Source organism: Aphelocoma coerulescens, unplaced genomic scaffold (assembly GCF_041296385.1).
Source record: "Aphelocoma coerulescens isolate FSJ_1873_10779 unplaced genomic scaffold, UR_Acoe_1.0 HiC_scaffold_97, whole genome shotgun sequence".
NCBI lineage: Eukaryota > Metazoa > Chordata > Aves > Passeriformes > Corvidae > Aphelocoma > Aphelocoma coerulescens.
The window spans coordinates 1,092,811-1,111,840 of NW_027184078.1; the positions used below are offsets into that span (position 1 = coordinate 1,092,811).

Sequence of the window (19,030 nt, forward strand, 5' to 3'; positions counted from 1 at the left end):
CCTCTTTTTTCCCAATTTTCTCCCTTTTTCCCGACTTTTCCCTTTTTTCCCCTCACTTTCCCCCCCTTTTCCGCCTTTTCTGCCCCCCGGAATTTCCTAAACCCCCCCAAAAAACGATTCCAGGTTTGGGTTCGCTGCTGGAGATCCGGAACTTTTCAATAAAAGCTCCAAAAAAAAGGTGGAAAAAAAGGAAAAAGGTGAAAAAAAAAGGGAAAAAGTGGAAAAAAGGAAAAAAGGTGGAAAAAAAGGAAAAAAATGGAAAAAAGGGGGAAAAGTGGAAAAAAGAAAAAAAAGTGGAAAAATAGATGGGAAAAAGGTGAAAAAAAAAGGTGGAAAAAAGGGAAAAAAAGGTGGGGAAAAAAGGAAAAAAAAACCAAAAAAGAGGGAGAAAACGAAAAAAAAGGCCAAAAAAATTTTAAAAAAAACGGGAAAAATGAAATTATGGAAAGGGCTGAAAGCGGGAAAAGGCGAAGAAAGGGGAGGAAAAAAAACGGGGAAAAAGCGGCGCCATCCAGGGAGGGAAAAAAGGGAATTTTGAGTTAATTTTGGTTAATTGGGATTGAATTAATGAGCTTTTCCCAGAGCAGCAGAGTGGCGCAGCGGGAGCGTGCTGGGCCCATAACCCAGAGGTCGATGGATCGAAACCATCCTCTGCTAATTCGCGTTTTTCCCTCATTTTTGCCTCTTTTCCCTTAATTTTCCCCATTTTTCCCTCGATTTTCCCCATTTTTCCCTCAGTTTTCCCCATTTTTCCCTCAATTTTCCCCATTTTTCCCTCAATTTTCCCTATTTTTCCCTTTTCTCCCCCGTTTTTCCCTCAATTTTCCCCATTTTTCCCTCAATTTTCCCCATTTTCCCCCTTTTCTCCCCCGTTTTTTCCTCAGTTTTCCCCTTTTTTCACTCATTTTCCCCCTTTTTCCCTCAATTTTCCCCCTTTCCCCTCAATTTTCCCCATTTTCCCTCAATTTTCCCTATTTTTCCCTTTTCTCCCCCTTTTTCCCTCAATTTTCCCCGTTTTTCTCTCAATTTTCCCCATTTCCCCCCATTTTCCCTCAATTTTCCCCATTTTTCCCTCAATTTTCCCCATTTCCCCCCTTTTCTCCCCCGTTTTTTCCTCAGTTTTCCCCTTTTTTCACTCATTTTCCCCCTTTTTCCTTCAATTTTCCCCATTTTCCCCTCAATTTTCCCCATTTCCCCTCAATTTTCCCCATTTTCCCCTCAATTTTCACCATTTTTCCCTCAATTTTCCCCATTTTTCCCTTTTCTCCCCCGTTTTTCCCTCAATTTTCCCCATTTTTCCCTCAATTTTCCCTATTTTTCCCTTTTCTCCCCCATTTTTCCCTCAATTTCCCCATTTTTCCCTCAATTTTCCCCATTTTCCCCCTTTTCTCCCCCGTTTTTTCCTCAGTTTTCCCCTTTTTTCACTCATTTTTCCCCTTTTCCCCTCAATTTTCCCCATTTTTCCCTCAATTTTCCCATTTTTCCCTCAACTTCCCCCATTTTCCCCTCAACTTCCCCCATTTTTCCCTCAATTTTCCCCATTTTTCCCCTTTTCTCCCCCGTTTTTTCCTCAGTTTTCCCTTTTTTTCCCTCAATTTTCCCTTTTCTCCCCCAATTTTCCCCCTTTTTTCACTCATTTTTCCCATTTCTCCCTCAATTTTTCCATTTCCCCCCTCATTTTTCCCATTTCTCCCTCATTTCCCCCTTTTTCCCCTCAATTTCCCCCTTTTCACTCAATTTTCCCCCTTTTTTCCCCAAATTCCCTTTTTTTTCACTCATTTTCCCCCTTTCCCCCTCAATTTTCCCCCCTTTCCCCTCAATTTCCTCCTTTTTTCACTCAATTTTCCCCTTTTTCACTCTTTTTTCCTCCTTTTTTCACTCAATTTTCCCCTTTTTCACTCTTTTTTCCCTCTTTTCCCCTCATTTTTCCCATTTTTCCCCTTTTCTCCCCCGTTTTTTCCTCAGTTTCCCCTTTTCCCCCTCAATTTTCCCTTTTTCCCTCTCATTTTTTCTGGGGTTTCCCTCAATTTCCTCCTTTTCCCCTCAATTTCCCCCTCATTTTTCCCATTTCTCCCTCAATTTTCCCATTTTTCCCTCATTTTTCCCCTTTTTTCACTCATTTCCCCCCGTTTTTTCCCCCTCATTTTTCCCATTTTCCCTCATTTTTCCCCATTTTTCCCCTCATTTTCACCATTTCTCCCCAATTTTCCCATTTTTTCCCAAATTTCCCCTTTTCCCCTCAATTTCCCCTATTTTCCCCAATTTTCCCTTTTTTTCACTCATTTTCCCCCTTTTTTCACTCATTTTCCCCCTTTTTTCCCTCAATTTCCCCCTTTCCTCCCTCAATTTTCCCATTTTCCCCCTCATTTTTCCCATTTCTCCCTCATTTTCTCCTTTTTTCACTCATTTTTCCCATTTCTTCCTCAATTCCCCCCTTTTTCACTCATTTTCCCCCTTTTTTCCCCAATTTCCCCTTTTTTTTACTCATTTTTCCCATTTCCCCTCAATTTTCCCTCAATTTTCCCCCTTATTTTCCCCAATTTTCCCCTTTTTTCACTCATTTTCCCCCTTTTTCCCCCAATTTCCCCATTTTTCCCCTCATTTTTCCCATTTTCCCTCAATTTTCCCCCTTTCCGCCCAATTTCCTCCTTTTTTCACTCATTTTCCCCCTCAATTTTCCCATTTTTTCCCCAATTTCCTCCTTTTTTCCCCTCAATTTTCCCCTTTTCCCCCTCAAATTTTCCTGGTTTTCCTCAATTTTCTTCCTTTTCCCTCATTTTTCTTTTTTTCCCCCCAAAATTCCCCCATTTTTCCCCTCAATTTCCTCCTTTTTTCCCCAATTTCCCCCTTTTTTCCCTCATTTTTCCCATTTAATTTCTGGGATTTTGGGATTGGGGGAAAAGGGAAAAAACGGGGTTAAAAAAAGGGGGGAAAAGGAAAAATAAAGGGGAAAGGTTGAAAAAAAAAGGAAAATTGGAAAATTTTTAAAAAAAAGGAAATGGGGAAAAATGCGGTGAAAAATTGAAGGAAAATGGGAAAAAATGGGGGAAAATGGGAAAAAATGGGAAAAATGGGGGGAAAATGGGGAAAATGGGGAAAAATGGGGGAAAATGGGGAAAAATCAAAGAAAAATGGCGGGAAATTGGGAAAATGGGGGAAAAATGGGGGAAAATGGGGAAAATGGGGAAAATGGGGAAATATGGAGAAAAATGGGGGGAAAAATGGGGAAAACGGGGAAAATGGGGAAAAATGTGGGGAAAATGGGGCAAAATTGAGGGAAAATGGGGGAAAATAGGGAAAAATGGGGGGAAATGGGGAAAAATGGGGGAAAATGGGAAAAATAAGGAAAAAATGGGGGAAAATGGGGAAAAATCAAAGAAAAAATGGGGGGAAATGGGGAAAAATGGGGGGAAAATGGGGACAAATGGGGAAAAAAATCTGGAAAAATGAGGGGAAAATGGGGGAAAAATGGGGGAAAATGGGGAAAATTGAGGGGAAAATGGGGGGAAAATGGGGAAAAATGGGGGGAAATGGGGAAAAATGGGGGAAAATGGGGAAAATGGGTGGAAAATGGGGGGAAATGGGGAAAAAATCTGGAAAAATGAGGGGAAAATGGGGGAAAAATGGGGGAAAATGGGGGAAAATTGAGGGAAAAATGGGGGAAAATGGGGAAAAATGGGGAAAAAATGGGGAAAATGGGGGGAAAATGGGGGAAAAATGGGGAAAAATGGGGAAAAAATGGGGGGAAAATGGGGGAAAAATGGGGAAATGGGTGGAAAATGGGGGGAAAATGGGGGGAAATGGGGAAAAATGGGGGGAAATGGGGAAAAATGGGTGGAAAAATGGGGAAAATGGGGAAAAATGGGGAAAATGGGGAAATATGGGGGAAAATGGGGAAAATGGGGAAAAATGGGGAAAATGGGGAAAAATGGGGAAATATGGGGAAAAATGGGGGAAAATGGGGGAAAATGGGGGAAAAATGGGGGAAAAATGGGGAAAATGGGTGGAAAATGGGGGGAAAATGGGGAAAAATGGCGGAAAAATGGGGAAAAATGGGGAAAATAGGGAAAAATGGGGGGAAATGGGGAAAATTTGAGGGGAAATGGGGAAAATGGGGAAAATGGGAAAAATGGGGGGAAATGGGGAAAAAATCTGGAAAAATGGGGGAAATGGGGAAAAATGGGAAAAAATAGAAGGAAGATGGGAAAAAATGGGGGAAAAATGGGGAAAATGGGGAAAATAGGGAAAAATGGGGGAAAATGGGGAAAAATGGGGAAAAAATGAGGGAAAATGAGAAAAATTGGGAAAATGGGAAAAATGGGGAAAAAATCTGGAAAAATGGGGGGAAAATGGGGAAAAATGGGGAAAAATGGGGGAAAAATGGGGGAAATGGGGGGGAAATGGGGAAAATGGGGAAAAATAGGGAAAAAATGGGAAAAAAGGAAGGGGAAAAAGTGAGGAAAGAGTTGAAAAAAAAGAGGGTAAATGGTGGAAAAACGGAGGAAAAAAGGTGGGAAAAGCCCCAAAAAACCAAAAGTGGGGAAAAGCAAAAGGAATTTGGGGAGGAAAAGGAGGGAAATGTTCAAAAAAGGGGGAAATGTAAAAAAAAGGGGGGAAAAGTTAAAAAAAGGGGGGAAATGTTAAAAAAAAGGGGGGGAAAGTTAAAAAAAAATTGGGAAAGGTGAAAGAAAAAGGGGGGAAAAGGTTAAAAAAAGGTGAAAAACGGGAAAAAGATCAAAGGGAAAGGGGGAGAAAAGGTTGAAAAAAAGTGGAAAAAAGTGAAAAAAGATCAAAGGAAAAGGGAGGAGAAAAGGTGGAAAAAGGTGAAAAACGGGAAAAAGATCAAAAGGAAAAGAAAAGGGAGGAGAAAATGTTGGGAAAAGGGGGAAAAGGGGGGAAAAGATCAAAGGGAAAGGAAAAGGGGAGAAAAAGGTTGAAAAAATGGGAAAAAACAGGAAAAAAAAACAAGAAAAAAGGGGGAAGGGAGGAGAAAATGTTGAAAAAACTGGAAAAAGGTGGAAAAAGGGGAAAAAGGTGGAAAAACGGGAAAAAGATCAAAGGGAAAGGGGGAGAAAAGGTTGAAAAAAAGTGGAAAAAGGTGAAAAAAGATCAAAGGAAATGGGAGGAGAAAAGGTGGAAAAAGGTGAAAAACGGGAAAAAGATCAAAAGGAAAAGAAAAGGGAGGAGAAAAGGTTGGGAAAAGGGGGAAAAGGGGGGAAAAGATCAAAGGGAAAGGAAAAGGGGGAGAAAAAGGTTGAAAAAAAGGGAAAAAACGGGAAAAAGATCCAAAGGAAGCGGGAAGGCCCCGCGGGTTCCCCGCCCCGGGACTCGAACCCGGGTCGCGGCCGTGCCGGGCGGAGCCGCTGCCGCTGCGCCACCGCGGGGGAGGGGGCGCGGGGGCGGCTCAGAACCCCCCAAACCCTGGGTGGGAGGGGGCGCGGGGGGGGTTGGGGGTGCGGGGGGGGTGCGGGGACCCCTGGGGGTGGAATTTGGGGGGGTTTTAGGGGGGTTTTGGGGGGGTTTCAACCCTCGGGGGGGACACGGGGAGGGGGAGGGGGGAGAGGAGAGGGGGGTCCTCCATTGGAGGGGTGGGAAAGGGAGGGGAAGGAGGGGGTGGGGGGGGGGGTCTGTCCCCTTTTTGGGGAGGGGTCTCAGGATGGGGGATGGGTGGGGGAGGGGGTGGGAGGGTGATGGGGCCGGAGGGCGGCGGGGCGAGCGCGCGGCGCCGTGGCTTAGTTGGTTAAAGCGCCTGTCTAGTAAACAGGAGATCCTGGGTTCGAATCCCAGCGGTGCCTCTCATTTCCGCGTCTGTCGCGACAGCACGGTCGCGATTTTGCCTCTCTTGTCCGCGTCGCACCGCCCCCTCTTCTCTTATTCTTTTCGTTTTTATTTAACTAGAGGTTGTTTTGAAGTGAAACGCCGCAACAAGGGGGACGAAAGAAAAAAAAAATCGGAAGCGGAAATAAGTAGAGGGGGGGGGAAAAAAAAATCATTCCCTGACCGGGAATCGAACCCGGGCCGCGGCGGTGAGAGCGCCGAATCCTAACCACTAGACCACCAGGGAAGGCCGAGGAGCAGCCGGCGCCGGCGCCGCCAGATCCTGCGCGCCCCGCGCTGATTGGCTGAGCCGGTGGGAAGTGAATGTCAATCAAAGCAGAGAGCCAATCGGCGATCGGTTCAGGGCTGGTAGCGCCCCGCCCAGCGTTGCCCGCCTCTCGCGGCCGGGCGCTGTGGGGGAGAGATTTGGGGGTTTTGGGGTGGAATTCGGGGGTTTTGGGGTGAAATTCGGGGATTTCGGGGTGGAGTTCGCGGCTTTGGAGGGGAAATTCGCGGATTTGTGTGCGAAATAGGGAGATTTTGGGGCGAAATTCGGGGATTTTGAGTGCGCGGCGGCGGCGCCTCCGGAGCCCCAGTGCCGTGCGCTGATTGGCTAGTTTGGCCCATGGATGGTGTCAATCAGCGTGGAGAGCCAATCAGAGCGCGGCTCTCGGCGGTCCCGCCCCGCCTCAGGATTCCCGCCCCCGGCGCTTTGGGGGAGAAATTCGGGGGTTTTGGGGTGGAATTCGGGGGTTTTGGGGTGAAATCCGGGGATTTCGGGGTGGAGTTCGCGGCTTTGGAGGGGAAATTCGCGGATTTGTGTGCGAAATACGGAGATTTTGGGGCGAAATTCGGAGATTTTGAGTGCGCGGCGGCGGCGCCTCCGGAGTCCCAGTGCCGTGCGCTGATTGGCTAATTTGGTCCATGGATGGTGTCAATCAGCGCGGAGAGCCAATCAGAGCGCGGCTCGCGGCCGTCCCGCCCCCCGCCTCAGGGTTCCCGCCCCCGGCACTTTGGGGGAGAAATTCGGGGATTTTTTGGGTTGGAATTCGGGGGTTTTGGGGTGAAATCCGGGGATTTCGGGGTGGAGTTCGCGGCTTTGGAGGGGAAATTCGCGGATTTGTGTGCGAAATACGCAGATTTGGGGGCGAAATTCGGGCATCTTGAGCTGCGCGGCGGCGGCGCCTCCGGAGTCCCAGTGCCGTGCGCTGATTGGCTAATTTGGCCCATGGATGGTGTCAATCAGCGTGGAGAGCCAATCAGAGCGCGGCTCGCGCCGGTCCCGCCCCCCGCCTCAGGATTCCCGCCCCCGGCGCTTTGGGGGAGAAATTCGGCGGTTTTGGGGTGGAATTCGAGGTTTTAGTAGGGACATTCGCGGATTTGTGTGCGAAATACGCAGATTTGGGGGCGAAATTCGGGCATTTTGAGCTGCGCGGCGGCGGCGCCTCGGGAGTCCCAGTACCGTGCGCTGATTGGCGAATTTGGCCCATGGATGGTGTCAATCAAACGGGAGAGCCAATCAGAGCGCGGCTCGCGGTGGTCCCGCCCCCTCCTCAGGGTCCCCGCCCCCGGCGCTGTGGGGGAGAAATTTGCGGATTTTGGGGTGGAATTCGGGGGTTTTGGGGTGAAATTCGGGGATTTCGGGGTGGAGTTCGCGGCTTTGGAGGGGAAATTCGCGGATTTGTGTACGAAATACGAGATTTTGGGGCGAAATTCGGGGATTTTGAGTGCGCGGCGGCGGCGCCTCGGGAGCCCCAGTACCGTGCGCTGATTGGCTGAGCCGGCTCAAGGCGAGTGTCAATCAAACGGGAGAGCCAATCAGAGCGCACGTCAGCGATTTGGTAACGCCCCCACCGCGGGATTCCCGCCCCCGGCTCCGTGAGGGAAAAAATCGGGAATTTTGGGGTTAAATTCGGGAATTTTGGGGCGAATTTCGGGAATTTTGGGGCGAAAATGGGGAGTTTAGGGTGGCATCCGGGGGTGTTGGGCGGAGCGTGGGGGTTTTGGGGTAGAATAAGGGGATTTCGGGGTGGAATTTGCGGATTTTGAGGCGAAAATCGGCTTTTTTGTGGGTAAATTTCGGGATTTTTGAGGGAATTCGGGGATTTTGGGGTGGGAATTTGGGGATTTGGCGAAAGAATTCGGGGATTTTGGGGCAAAAATCGCGGATCTTGGGCAAATTCCGGGGACTGGAGCTGGAATTTGGGGATGGGAGGGTGGGACCCGGGGATTTTGGGGAGAAAATTGGGGATTTTCCGCTGGAATTCCGGGATTTGGGGCAAAATTCGGGTGGTTTGGGGCAAAGTCGGGGATTTTGGGGCAGAATTCCAGGATTTGAGGATGAAATTTAGGGATTTGGGGGAAATATTCGGGGATTTCGGGGCAAAAATCGGTGATTTTGGGGGTGAAATTAGGGGGGGTTGGGATGGAATTTGGCGGTTTTGGGGTGAAATCCAGGGATTTGGGGCAAATTTTTGGGGTTTTGGAATGAAATTTGGAGATTTTGGGGTGAAATTTGGCCATTTGGGGTGGAATTTGGGGATTTGGGGGTGGAATTTGGAGATTCTGGGGTGAAATTCAAGGATTTCGGCTGGAATTTGGCCATTTGGGGGTGAAATTCAGGGATTTGGGGGGAAATTTGGGGGTTTGGGGCTGGAATTCGGCGATTTTGGGGTGAAATCCCAGGATTTGGGCTGAAATTTGGGGGGTTAGGACTGGAATTTGGCCATTTTGGGGTGAAATCCAGGGATTTGGGGCAAAATTTGGGGGGTTTGGAGGTGAAATTTGGCCATTTTGGGGTGAAATTCAAGAATTGGGGCTGGAATTTGGCCATTTTGGGGTGAAATTTGGGGGTTTTGGAATGAAATTTGGAGATTTGGGGGTGAAATTTGGAGATTTTGGGGTAAAATCCAGGGATTTGGGGAGAAATTTGGGGGTTTGGGGCTGGAATTCGGCGATTTTGGGGTGAAATTCGAGGACTGGAGCTGGAATTTGGCCATTTTGGGGTGAAATTTGGGGGGTTTGGAATGAAATTTGGAGATTTTGGGGTGAAATTTGGCCTTTTTGGGGTAAAATCCTGGGATTTGGGGTGAAATTTGGGGATTTGGGGCTGGAATTCAACGATTTTGGGGTGAAATTCGAGGATTGGGCCTGGAATTTGGCCATTTTGGGGTGAAATCCTGGGATTTGGGGGGAAATTTGGGGCTTTGGAGGTGAAGTTTGGAGATTTTGGGGTGAAATTTGGGGATTTGGGGCTGGAATTTGGCCATTTTGGGGTGAAATCCAGGGATATGGGGCAAAATTTGGGGGTTTTGGAATGAAATTTGGAGATTTTGGGGTGAAATTTGGCCATTTTGGGGTGAAATCCCGGGATTTGGGGTGAAACTTGAGGGGGGTGGGATGGAATTTGGAGATTTTTGGGGTGAAATTCAAGGATTTGGGCTGGAATTTGGCCATTTTGGGGTGAAATTCAGGGATTTGGGGTGGAAATTTGGGGGTTTGGGGCTGGAATTCGGCGATTTTGGGGTGAAATCCAGGGATTTGGGGTGAAATTTGGGGGTTTGGAGGTGAAGTTTGGAGATTTTGGGGTGAAATTCAAGAATTGGGGCTGGAATTTGGCCATTTTGGCGTGAAATTTGGGGGGTTTGGAATGAAATTTGGAGATTTTGGGGTGAAATTTGGAGATTTTGGGGTAAAATCCAGGGATTTGGGGGAAAATTTGGGGGTTTGGGGCTGGAATTCGGCGATTTTGGGTGAAATTCAGGGATTTGGGGTGAAATTTGGGGGGTTTGGGGCTGGAATTCGGCGATTTTGGGGTGAAATCCAGGGATTTGGGGTGAAATTTGGGGGTTTGGAGGTGAAATTTGGAGGTTTTGGGGTGAAATTCAAGAATTGGGGCTGGAATTTGGCCATTTGGGGGTGAAAATTTGGGGGTTTGGGGATGAAATTTGGAGATTTTGGGGTAAAATCCAGGGATTTGGGGTGAAATTTGGGGGTTTGGGGCTGGAATTCGGCGATTTTGGGGTGAAATCCAGGGATTTGGGGCAAAATTTGGGGGTTTTGGGCTGGAATTTGGCGATTTTGGGGTGAAATCCAGGGATTTGGGGCAAAATTTGGGGGTTTTGGGCTGGAATTCGGCGATTTTGGGGTGAAATCCAGGGATTTGGGGGGAAATTCAAGGATTTGGGGCTGGAATTTGGCCATTTTGGGGTAAAATCCCGGGATTTGGGGTGAAATGTGGGGATTTGGGGCTGGAATTTGGCCATTTTGGGGTAAAATCCCGGGATTTGGGGTGAAATGTGGGGATTTGTGGATGGAATTCAGCCATTTTGGGGTGAAATCCCAGGATTTTGGGACAAACACGAGGAGCCAGAGCTACAAAAAATCGCTTTTAATCATTTTTTGGGGTGGGGGGAGGGGATTTAAAGCCATGGAGCCCCCCTGGGTGACATCGGGGTGACCCCAGGGTGACATCGGGGTGACATCGGGGTGACCCCAGGGTGACCCCGGGGTGACATCGGGGTGACCCCGGGGTGACCCCAGGGTGACATTGGGGTGACATCGGGGTGACATCGACACCCCCGGGACCCCCACGGCAGGAAAACCCCAAATCCCGCCGGGGAAATCTCCAAAATCCGGGGTTTTCCCAGCAAAACGCGGCGGGGCCACCCTGGGGTGCCCCTTGGGGATGGTGCCACCCTGGGGTGTCCCTTTGGGGTGTCCCTTTGGGATGGTGCCACCCTGGGGTGTCACCCTGGGGTGTCCCTTTGGGGTGCCCCTTGGGGATGGTGCCACCCTCAGGTGTCCCTTTGGGGTGTCCCTTTGGGGTGTCCCTGGGACGGTGCCACCCTGGGGTGCCCCTTTGGGGTGTCCCTGGGATGATGCCACCACCCTCGGGGTGTCACCTTGGGGTGTCCCTTTGGGGTGTCCCCCAGGATGGTGCCACCCTGGGGTGCCCCTTTGGGGTGCCCCTTGGGGATGGTGCCACCCTCGGGTGTCCCTTTGGGGTGTCCCTGGGACGGTGCCACCCTCGGGTGTCCCTTTGGGGTGTCCCCCAGGACGATGCCACCCTCAGGTGTCCCTTGGCGTGTCCCCGGGATGATGCCACCACCCTGGGGTGTCACCTTGCGGTGTCCCTTTGGGGTGTCCCCGGGACGATGCCACCCTCGGGTGTCCCCCAGGACGGTGCCACCACCCTCGGGTGTCCCTTTGGGGTGTCCCTGGGACAGTGCCACCCTCGGGGTGTCCCCCGGGACGATGCCACCCTCAAGTGTCCCTTTGGGGCGATGCCACCCTCGGGTGTCCTTTGGGGTGTCCCTTTTGGGGTGTCTCTTTGGGATGGTGCCACCCTGGGGTGTCACTTTGGGGTGCCCCTTTGGGGTGTCCCCGGGACGATGCCACCCTCGGGTGTCCCTTTGGGGTGTCCCCAGGATGGTGCCACCCTCGGGTGTCCCCTTGGGATGATGCCACTCTCAGGTGTCCCTTTGGGATGTCCCCAGGACAGTGCCACCCTCGGGGTGTCCCTTTGGGGTGTCTTTTGGGGTGTCCCCGGGACGATGCCACCTTCGGGTGTCCCTTTGGGACGATGCCACCCTCAGGGTGTCCCCCAGGACGGTGCCACCACCCCCAGGTGTCCCCGGGATGATGCCACCCTCGGGTGTCCCTTTGGGGTGTCCCTTTGGGGTGTCCCCGGGATGGTGCCACCCTCGGGTGTCCCTTTGGGGTGTCCCTTTGGGATGATGCCACCCTGGGGTGTCCCTTTGGGGTGTCCCTGGGACAATGCCACCCTCGGGGTGTCCCTTTGGGGTGTCCCTGGGACAATGCCACCCTCGGGGTGTCCCCCGGGATGATGCCACCCTCAAGTGTCCCTTTGGGGCGATGCCACCCTCGGGTGTCCCTTTGGGATGATGCCACTCTCAGGTGTCCCTTTGGGGTGTCCCCAGGACGATGCCACCCCCAGGTGTCCCTTTGAGGTGTCCCCCAGGATGATGCCACCCTCGGGCATCCCTTTGGGGTGCCCCTTGAGGTGTCCCGGGGATGATGCCACCACCCTCGGGGTGTCACCTAGGGGTGTCCCTTTGGGATGATGCCACCCGCAGGTGCCCCTTTGAGGTGTCCCCCGGGACGATGCCACCACCCTCGGGTGTCCCTTGGGGTGTCCCCGGGACAATGCCACCCCCAGGTGTCCCTTTGGGATGATGCCACCACCCTCAGGTGTCCCTTTGAGGTGTCCCCCAGGACGATGCCACCCTCAGCTGTCCCCTGGGGTGTCCCCAGACGGTGCCACCCTTTGGGGTGCCCCCTGAGGGCATCACTCCGGCCTCAGCCACGTCCCGGCCTCCTCCACGTCCCGCGGCACCACCAGGAACAGCTCCGAGGCTGCGGGCACCAGCGCCTCCCGCAGGAACTGCCTGCAACAGCGCCAGAGAGCGGTGCCACCCACGGGAACTGCCCCCTCCTGCCCCACAGCGCGGTGCCACCCACGGGAACTGCCCCACAGCTCAGCGCCTCCCGCAGGAACTGCCTGCAACAGCCCCACGGCGCGGTGCCACCCACGGGAACTGCCCCACAGCGCGGTGCCACCTCCTGCCCCACAGCCCGGTGCCACCCACGGGAACTGCCCCACAGCGCGGTGCCACCTCCTGCCCCACAGCCCGGTGCCACCCACGGGAACTGCCCCACAGCGCGGTGCCACCTCCTGCCCCACAGCGCGGTGCCACCTCCTGCCCCACAGCCCGGTGCCACCCGCGGGAACTGCCCCACGGCGCGGTGCCACCTCCTGCCCCACAGCGCGGTGCCACCCACGGGAACTGCCCCACGGCCTGGTGCCACCCACGGGAACTGCCCCCTCCTGCCCCACGGCGCGGTGCCACCCATGGGAACTGCCCCACGGCGCGGTGCCACCTCCTGCCCCACAGCCCGGCGCCACCTCCTGCCCCACGGCGCGGTGCCACCCACGGGAACTGCCCCCTCCTGCCCCACGGCCCGGTGCCACCCACGGGAACTGCCTGCAACAGCCCCACAGCCCAGTGCCACCTCCTGCCCCACGGCCCGGTGCCACCCACGGGAACTGCCCCCTCCTGCCCCACACCCCAATGCCCCCTCCTGCCCCACACCCCGCTGCCCCCTCCTGCCCCACACCCTGGTGCCACCTCCTGCCCCCTCCTGCCCCACACCCCGCTGCCCCTTCCTGCCCCACAGCCCGGTGCCACCTCCTGCCCCACACCCCGCTGCCCCCTCCTGCCCCTTCCTGCCCCACACCCCGATACCCCCTCCTGCCCCACACCCCGCTGCCCCCTCCTGCCCCACACCCCGATGCCCCCTCCTGCCCCCTCCTGCCCCACACCCCACTGCCCCCTCCCTGCCCCACACCCTGCTGCCCCCTCCCTGCCCCACACCCCGCTGCCCCCTCCCTGCCCCACACCCTGCTGCCCCCTCCTGCCCCACACCCCAATGCCCCCTCCTGCCCCACACCCCGGTGCCACCTCCTGCCCCACACCCCTCCTGCCCCACACCCCAATGCCCCCTCCTGCCCCCTCCTGCCCCACACCCCGCTGCCCCCTCCTGCCCCACACCCCAATGCCCCCTCCTGCCCCGTCCTGCCCCACACCCCGCTGCCCCCTCCTGCCCCCTCCTGCCCCACACCCCGGTGCCCCCTCCTGCCCCACACCCCAATGCCCCCTCCTGCCCCGTCCTGCCCCACACCCCGCTGCCCCCTCCTGCCCCCTCCTGCCCCCTCCTGCCCCACACCCCGGTGCCACCTCCTGCCCCACACCCCTCCTGCCCCACACCCCAATGCCCCCTCCTGCCCCACACCCCAGTACCCCCTCCTGCCCCACACCCTGGTGCCCCCTCCTGCCCCCTCCTGCCCCACACCCCGCTGCCCCCTCCTGCCCCACACCCCAATGCCCCCTCCTGCCCCCTCCTGCCCCACACCCCGCTGCCCCCTCCTGCCCCACACCCCAGTACCCCCCTCCCGCCCCCACACCCCGCTGCCCCCTCCCTGCCCCCTCCTGCCCCACACCCTGCTGCCCCCTCCTGCCCCACACCCCAGTACCCCCTCCCGCCCCACACCCCGCTGCCCCCTCCCTGCCCCCCTCTCCAGCGCCACCCTCCCCTCCCCAGGTGCCCACCGCAGCTGCTGCTCGCCGCCGATGGCCACGGGGGCGGCCAGTTTGGAGTCCAGGTTGTAGAAGGTGGCCCCGAGGCGACGAACCCCGAGCCAGTGCGGGCGGGCCAGCGGCAACCGCAGCGGGCCCAGGGCCACCCGCGAGGGCACGTTGAGCAGGAAGCCCAGGATGTGGGGCAGCGCCAGGCGCTCCAGGGGGCTGGGGGGGCACCGAGAGGGGGCTCAGAAAGGGGAGGGGGAAGGGGAGGGGGTGGGGGAATTTGGGGAGGGGTCGCAAGGGGGTGTTTTGGAATTTGGGGAGGGGTCGCATTGTCCCTTGTGCCACCCCGCGGGTACGGAGCGGAGCGTGCAAGGAGAGGTTTGAGAGGTCACAAATTTGGGGAGGGGGGCTCAGAAAGGACCCAAATTTGGGTGGGGGGTCCCGGGGCCGCTCCAGAATTTGGGGAGGGGTCCTGGGGCGTGGCTCCGAATTTGGGGAGGGGTCGCATTTGTCCCTTGTGCCACCCCACGGGTACCGAGCGGAGTGTGCAAGGAGAGATTTGAGAGGTCACAAATTTGGGGAGGGGTCTCGGAGAGCTCCCAAATTTGGGTGGGGGGTCCCGGAGGACCTCCAGAATTTGGGGAGGGGTCCCGAGGGGTCGGATCCGAATTTGGGGAGGGGTCTCATTGTCCCTTGTCCCACCCCACAGGCAGCGACCGCAGCGTGACAAGGAGAGGTTTCAGATGCTCCCATTTGGGTTGGGGGTCTCGGAGAGCTCCCAAATTTGGGTGGGGGGTCCCGGGGGGTCTCCATAATTTGGGGAGGGGTCCCGAGGGGGTTCCACAATTTGGGGAGGGGTCCCGAGGGGTCAGATCCGAATTTGGGGAGGGGTCTCATCACCGCTTTTCCCAAAACACCCCAGGAGAAAGGAGAGGTTTGAGAGCTCCCAAATCTGGGGAGGGGTCTCGGAGAGCTCCCAAATTTGGGTGGGGGGTCCCGGGGGGTCTCCAGAATTTGGGGAGGGGTCCGTCCGGAATTTGGGGAGGGGTCTCACCGCCGCTTGTCCCACCAGACGGCCGCCAGCCCGAGTGTGACAAGGGGGACTCTCAATTGGGTTGGGGGGCTCGGAGGGGTCCCAAATTTGGGGAGGGGTCTCGGAGAGCTCCCAAATTTGGGTGGGGGGTCCCTGGGGGTCTCCACAATTTGGGGAGGGGTCGGTGCCGAATTTGGGGAGGGGTCTCACCGCCGCTTGCCCCACCAGACGGCCGCCAGCCCGAGAGAGATTTGAGATGCTCCCAAATTTGGGTTGGGGGTCTCGGAGAGCTCCCAAATTTGGGTGGGGGGTCCCGGGGGGTCTCCATAATTTGGGGAGGGGTCCTTGGGGGTCCATCCCGAATTTGGGGAGGGGTCTCGTGGGGTCAGATCCGAATTTGGGGAGGGGTCTCACCGCCGCTTGTCCCACCAACCCCAGTGTGACAAGGAGAGATTTGAGATGCTCCCATTTGGGTTGGGGGTCCCGCAGAGCTCCCAAATTTGGGGAGGGGTCTCGGAGAGCTCCCAAATTTGGGTGGGGGGTCCCGGGGGGTCTCCACAATTTGGGGAGGGGTCTCTCCGGAATTTGGGGAGGGGTCTCACCGCCGCTTGTCCCACCAGACGGCTGCCAGCCCGAGTGTGACAAGGGGGACTCTCAATTGGGTTGGGGGGCTCGGAGGGGTCCCAAATTTGGGGAGGGGGTCTCCGAGAGCTCCCAAATTTGGGTGGGGGGTCCCTGGGGGTCTCCAACATTTGGGGAGGGGTCGGTGCCGAATTTGGGGAGGGGTCTCACCGCCGCTTGTCCCACCAGACGGCCGCCAGCCCGCGTGTGACAAGGAGAGATTTGAGATGCTCCCATTTGGGTTGGGGGTCCCGGAGAGCTCCCAAATTTGGGTGGGGGGTCCCGGGGGGTCTCCATAATTTGGGGAGGGGTCCCGAGGGGGTTCCACAATTTGGGGAGGGGTCCCGAGGGGTCAGATCCGAATTTGGGGAGGGGTCTCACCGCCGCTTGTCCCACCAGCCCCAGCGTGACAAGGAGAGATTCGAGAGCTCCCAAATTTGGGGAGGGGTCTCCGAGAGCTCCCAAATTTGGGTGGGGGGTCCCTGGGGGTCCATCCCGAATTTGGGGAGGGGTCCCGGGGGGTCTCCACAATTTGGGGAGGGGTCCCGAGGGGTCGGATCCGAATTTGGGGAGGGGTCTCACCGCCGCTTGTCCCACCAGACGGCCGCCAGCCCGAGTGTGACAAGGAGAGATTTGAGATGCTCCCATTTGGGTTGGGGGTCTCGGAGAGCTCCCAAATTTGGGTGGGGGGTCCCGGGGGGTCTCCATAATTTGGGGAAGGGTCCTTGGGGGTCCATCCCGAATTTGGGGAGGGGTCTCGTGGGGTCGGATCCGAATTTGGGGAGGGGTCTCATTGTCCCTTGTCCCACCCCACAGGCAGCGACCGCAGCGTGACAAGGAGAGATTTGAGAGCTCCCAATTTTGGGTTGGGGGTCCCGGAGAGCTCCCAAATTTGGGGAGGGGGTCCCGGGGGTCTCCATAATTTGGGGAGGGGTCCCGAGGGGGTTCCACAATTTGGGGAGGGGTCTCGAGGGGTCGGATCCGAATTTGGGGAGGGGTCTCACCGCCACTTGTCCCACCAACCCCAGTGTGACAAGGAGAGATTTGAGATGCTCCCATTTGGGTTGGGGGTCCCGCAGAGCTCCCAAATTTGGGGAGGGGTCTCGGAGAGCTCCCAAATTTGGGTGGGGGGTCCCGGGGGCTCTCCACAATTTGGGGAGGGGTCTCTCCGGAATTTGGGGAGGGGTCTCACCGCCGCTTGTCCCACCAGACGGCCGCCAGCCCGAGTGTGACAAGGAGAGATTTGAGACCTCCCAATTTGGGGAGGGGTCTCGGAGAGCTCCCAAATTTGGGGAGGGGGTCCCGGGGGGTCTCCATAATTTGGGGAGGGGTCCCGAGGGGGTTCCACAATTTGGGGAGGGGTCCCGAGGGGTCAGATCCGAATTTGGGGAGGGGTCTCACCGCCGCTTGTCCCACCAGCCCCAGCGTGACAAGGACAGATTCGAGAGCTCCCAAATTTGGGTTGGGGGTCTCGGAGAGCTCCCAAATTTGGGTGGGGGGTCCCTGGGGGTCTCCAGAATTTGGGGAGGGGTCTCTCCGGAATTTGGGGAGGGGTCGGTGCCGAATTTATGGAGGGGTCTCACCGCCGCTTGTCCCACCAGCCCCAGCGTGACAAGGACAGATTCGAGAGCTCCCAAATTTGGGGAGGGGTCTCCGAGAGCTCCCAAATTTGGGTGGGGGGTCCCGGGGGGTCTCCAGAATTTGGGGAGGGGTCTCTCCGGAATTTGGGGAGGGGTCTCACCGCCGCTTGTCCCACCAGCCCCAGCGTGACAAGGAGAGATTTGAGATGCTCCCATTTGGGTTGGGGGTCCCGCAGAGCTCCCAAATTTGGGGAGGGGTCTCGGAGAGCTCCCAAATTTGGGTGGGGGGTCCCTGGGGGTCTCCACAATTTGGGGAGGGGTCCGTCCGGAATTTGGGGAGGGGTCTCACCGCCGCTTGTCCCACCAGCCGGCCGCCAGCCCGAGTGTGACAAGGGGGACTCCCATTTGGGTTGGGGGTCCCGGAGGCGTCCCAAATTTGGGGGAGGGGTCTCGGAGAGCTCCCAAATTTGGGTGGGGGGTCCCTGGGGGTCTCCACAATTTGGGGAGGGGTCTCTCCGGAATTTGGGGAGGGGTCTCACCGCCGCTTGTCCCACCAGCCGGCCGCCAGCCCGAGTGTGACAAGGAGAGATTTGAGAGCTCCCAATTTTGGGTTGGGGGTCTCGGAGAGCTCCTAAATTTGGGGAGGGGGTCCCGGGGGGTCTCCACAATTTGGGGAGGGGTCCGTCCGGAATTTGGGGAGGGGTCTCACCGCCGCTTGTCCCACCAGACGGCCGCCAGCCCGAGAGAGATTTGAGATGCTGCCATTTGGGTTGGGGGTCCCGCAGAGCTCCCAAATTTGGGGAGGGGTCTCGGAGAGCTCCCAAATTTGGGTGGGGGGTCCCGGGGGGGGTCTCCACAATTTGGGGAGGGGTCCCGAGGGGTCAGATCCGAATTTGGGGAGGGGTCCCACCGCCGCTTGTCCCACCAGCCCCAGCGTGACAAGGACAGATTCGAGAGCTCCCAAATTTGGGGAGGGGTCTCGGAGAGCTCCCAAATTTGGGTGGGGGGTCCCTGGGGGTCTCCAGAATTTGGGGAGGGGTCCGTCCGGAATTTGGGGAGGGGTCTCACCGCCGCTTGTCCCACCAGCCGGCCGCCAGCCCGAGTGTGACAAGGGGGACTCTCAATTGGGTTGGGGGGCTCGGAGGGGTCCCAAATTTGGGGAGGGGTCTCGGAGAGCTCCCAAATTTGGGTGGGGGGGTCCCTGGGGGTTTCCATAATTTGGGGAGGGGTCCCGAGGGGGTTCCATAGTTTGGGGAGGGGTCTCGTGGGGTCAGATCCGAATTTGGGGAGGGGTCTCATCACCGCTTTTCCCAAAACACCCCAGGAGAAAGGGGAGATTTAAGAAGTCCCAAATTTGGGGAGGGGTCTCCGAGAGCTCCCAAATTTGGGTGGGGGGTCCCGGGGGCTCTCCACAATTTGGGGAGGGGTCTCTCCGGAATTTGGGGAGGGGTCTCACCGCCGCTTGTCCCACCAGACGGCCGCCAGCCCGCGCGTGCCCAGCGCTGCCATCACCACGTTCACGTCGTAGTTGCCGGTGCCCAGCGGGCTCCGGTGGGGGTTGGGCCGCGAGTTCGGGGCCAGCCTGGGGAGGGGGCGGCGCTGAGACCCCTCCCCAAATTATCCCAACCCAACCCCCCGCCCGCCCCGAGACCCCAGACTCAATTGGGGAAGGGGGTACAGCGCCCATCCCCCCCCCACTCACAGAGACCCCAGACTCAATTGGGGGGAGAGCGGCCCCACCCCCCCCCAGGCGGAAGAGGAAATGGAGGCGCCAGATGGGGGGGGGGAGGGGAGGGGGAGACCCCTCCCCAAATTTGGGGAATCCGCCCTGAGACCCCTCCCCAAATTTGGGAAATTCCCTCCCTGAGACC

General features: G+C 56.7%; 1 protein-coding gene and 3 non-coding genes across 4 annotated transcripts; 2 read left to right on the forward strand and 2 right to left on the reverse strand.

Annotated features, from left to right (window-relative positions):
- The first annotated feature begins 585 nt into the window (after positions 1-585).
- TRNAM-CAU (transfer RNA methionine (anticodon CAU)) lies at positions 586-657 on the forward strand. Its single transcript has one exon. It is a non-coding gene; the product is annotated as a tRNA-Met (tRNA).
- A 5,064-nt stretch (positions 658-5,721) lies between these two features.
- On the forward strand, positions 5,722-5,795 carry TRNAT-AGU (transfer RNA threonine (anticodon AGU)). Its single transcript has one exon. It is a non-coding gene; the product is annotated as a tRNA-Thr (tRNA).
- A 197-nt stretch (positions 5,796-5,992) lies between these two features.
- Positions 5,993-6,064, reverse strand: TRNAE-CUC (transfer RNA glutamic acid (anticodon CUC)). Its single transcript has one exon. It is a non-coding gene; the product is annotated as a tRNA-Glu (tRNA).
- A 4,144-nt stretch (positions 6,065-10,208) lies between these two features.
- Positions 10,209-18,741, reverse strand: LOC138102659 (josephin-2-like; the record flags this gene model as incomplete). The annotated part of the gene is made up of 3 exons (XM_069000379.1): positions 10,209-12,227; positions 13,950-14,144; positions 18,616-18,741. Coding segments are annotated over 3 exons (421 nt in total), but the record flags the coding sequence as incomplete, so codon positions are not given.
- Between the last annotated feature and the right edge of the window lie 289 nt (positions 18,742-19,030).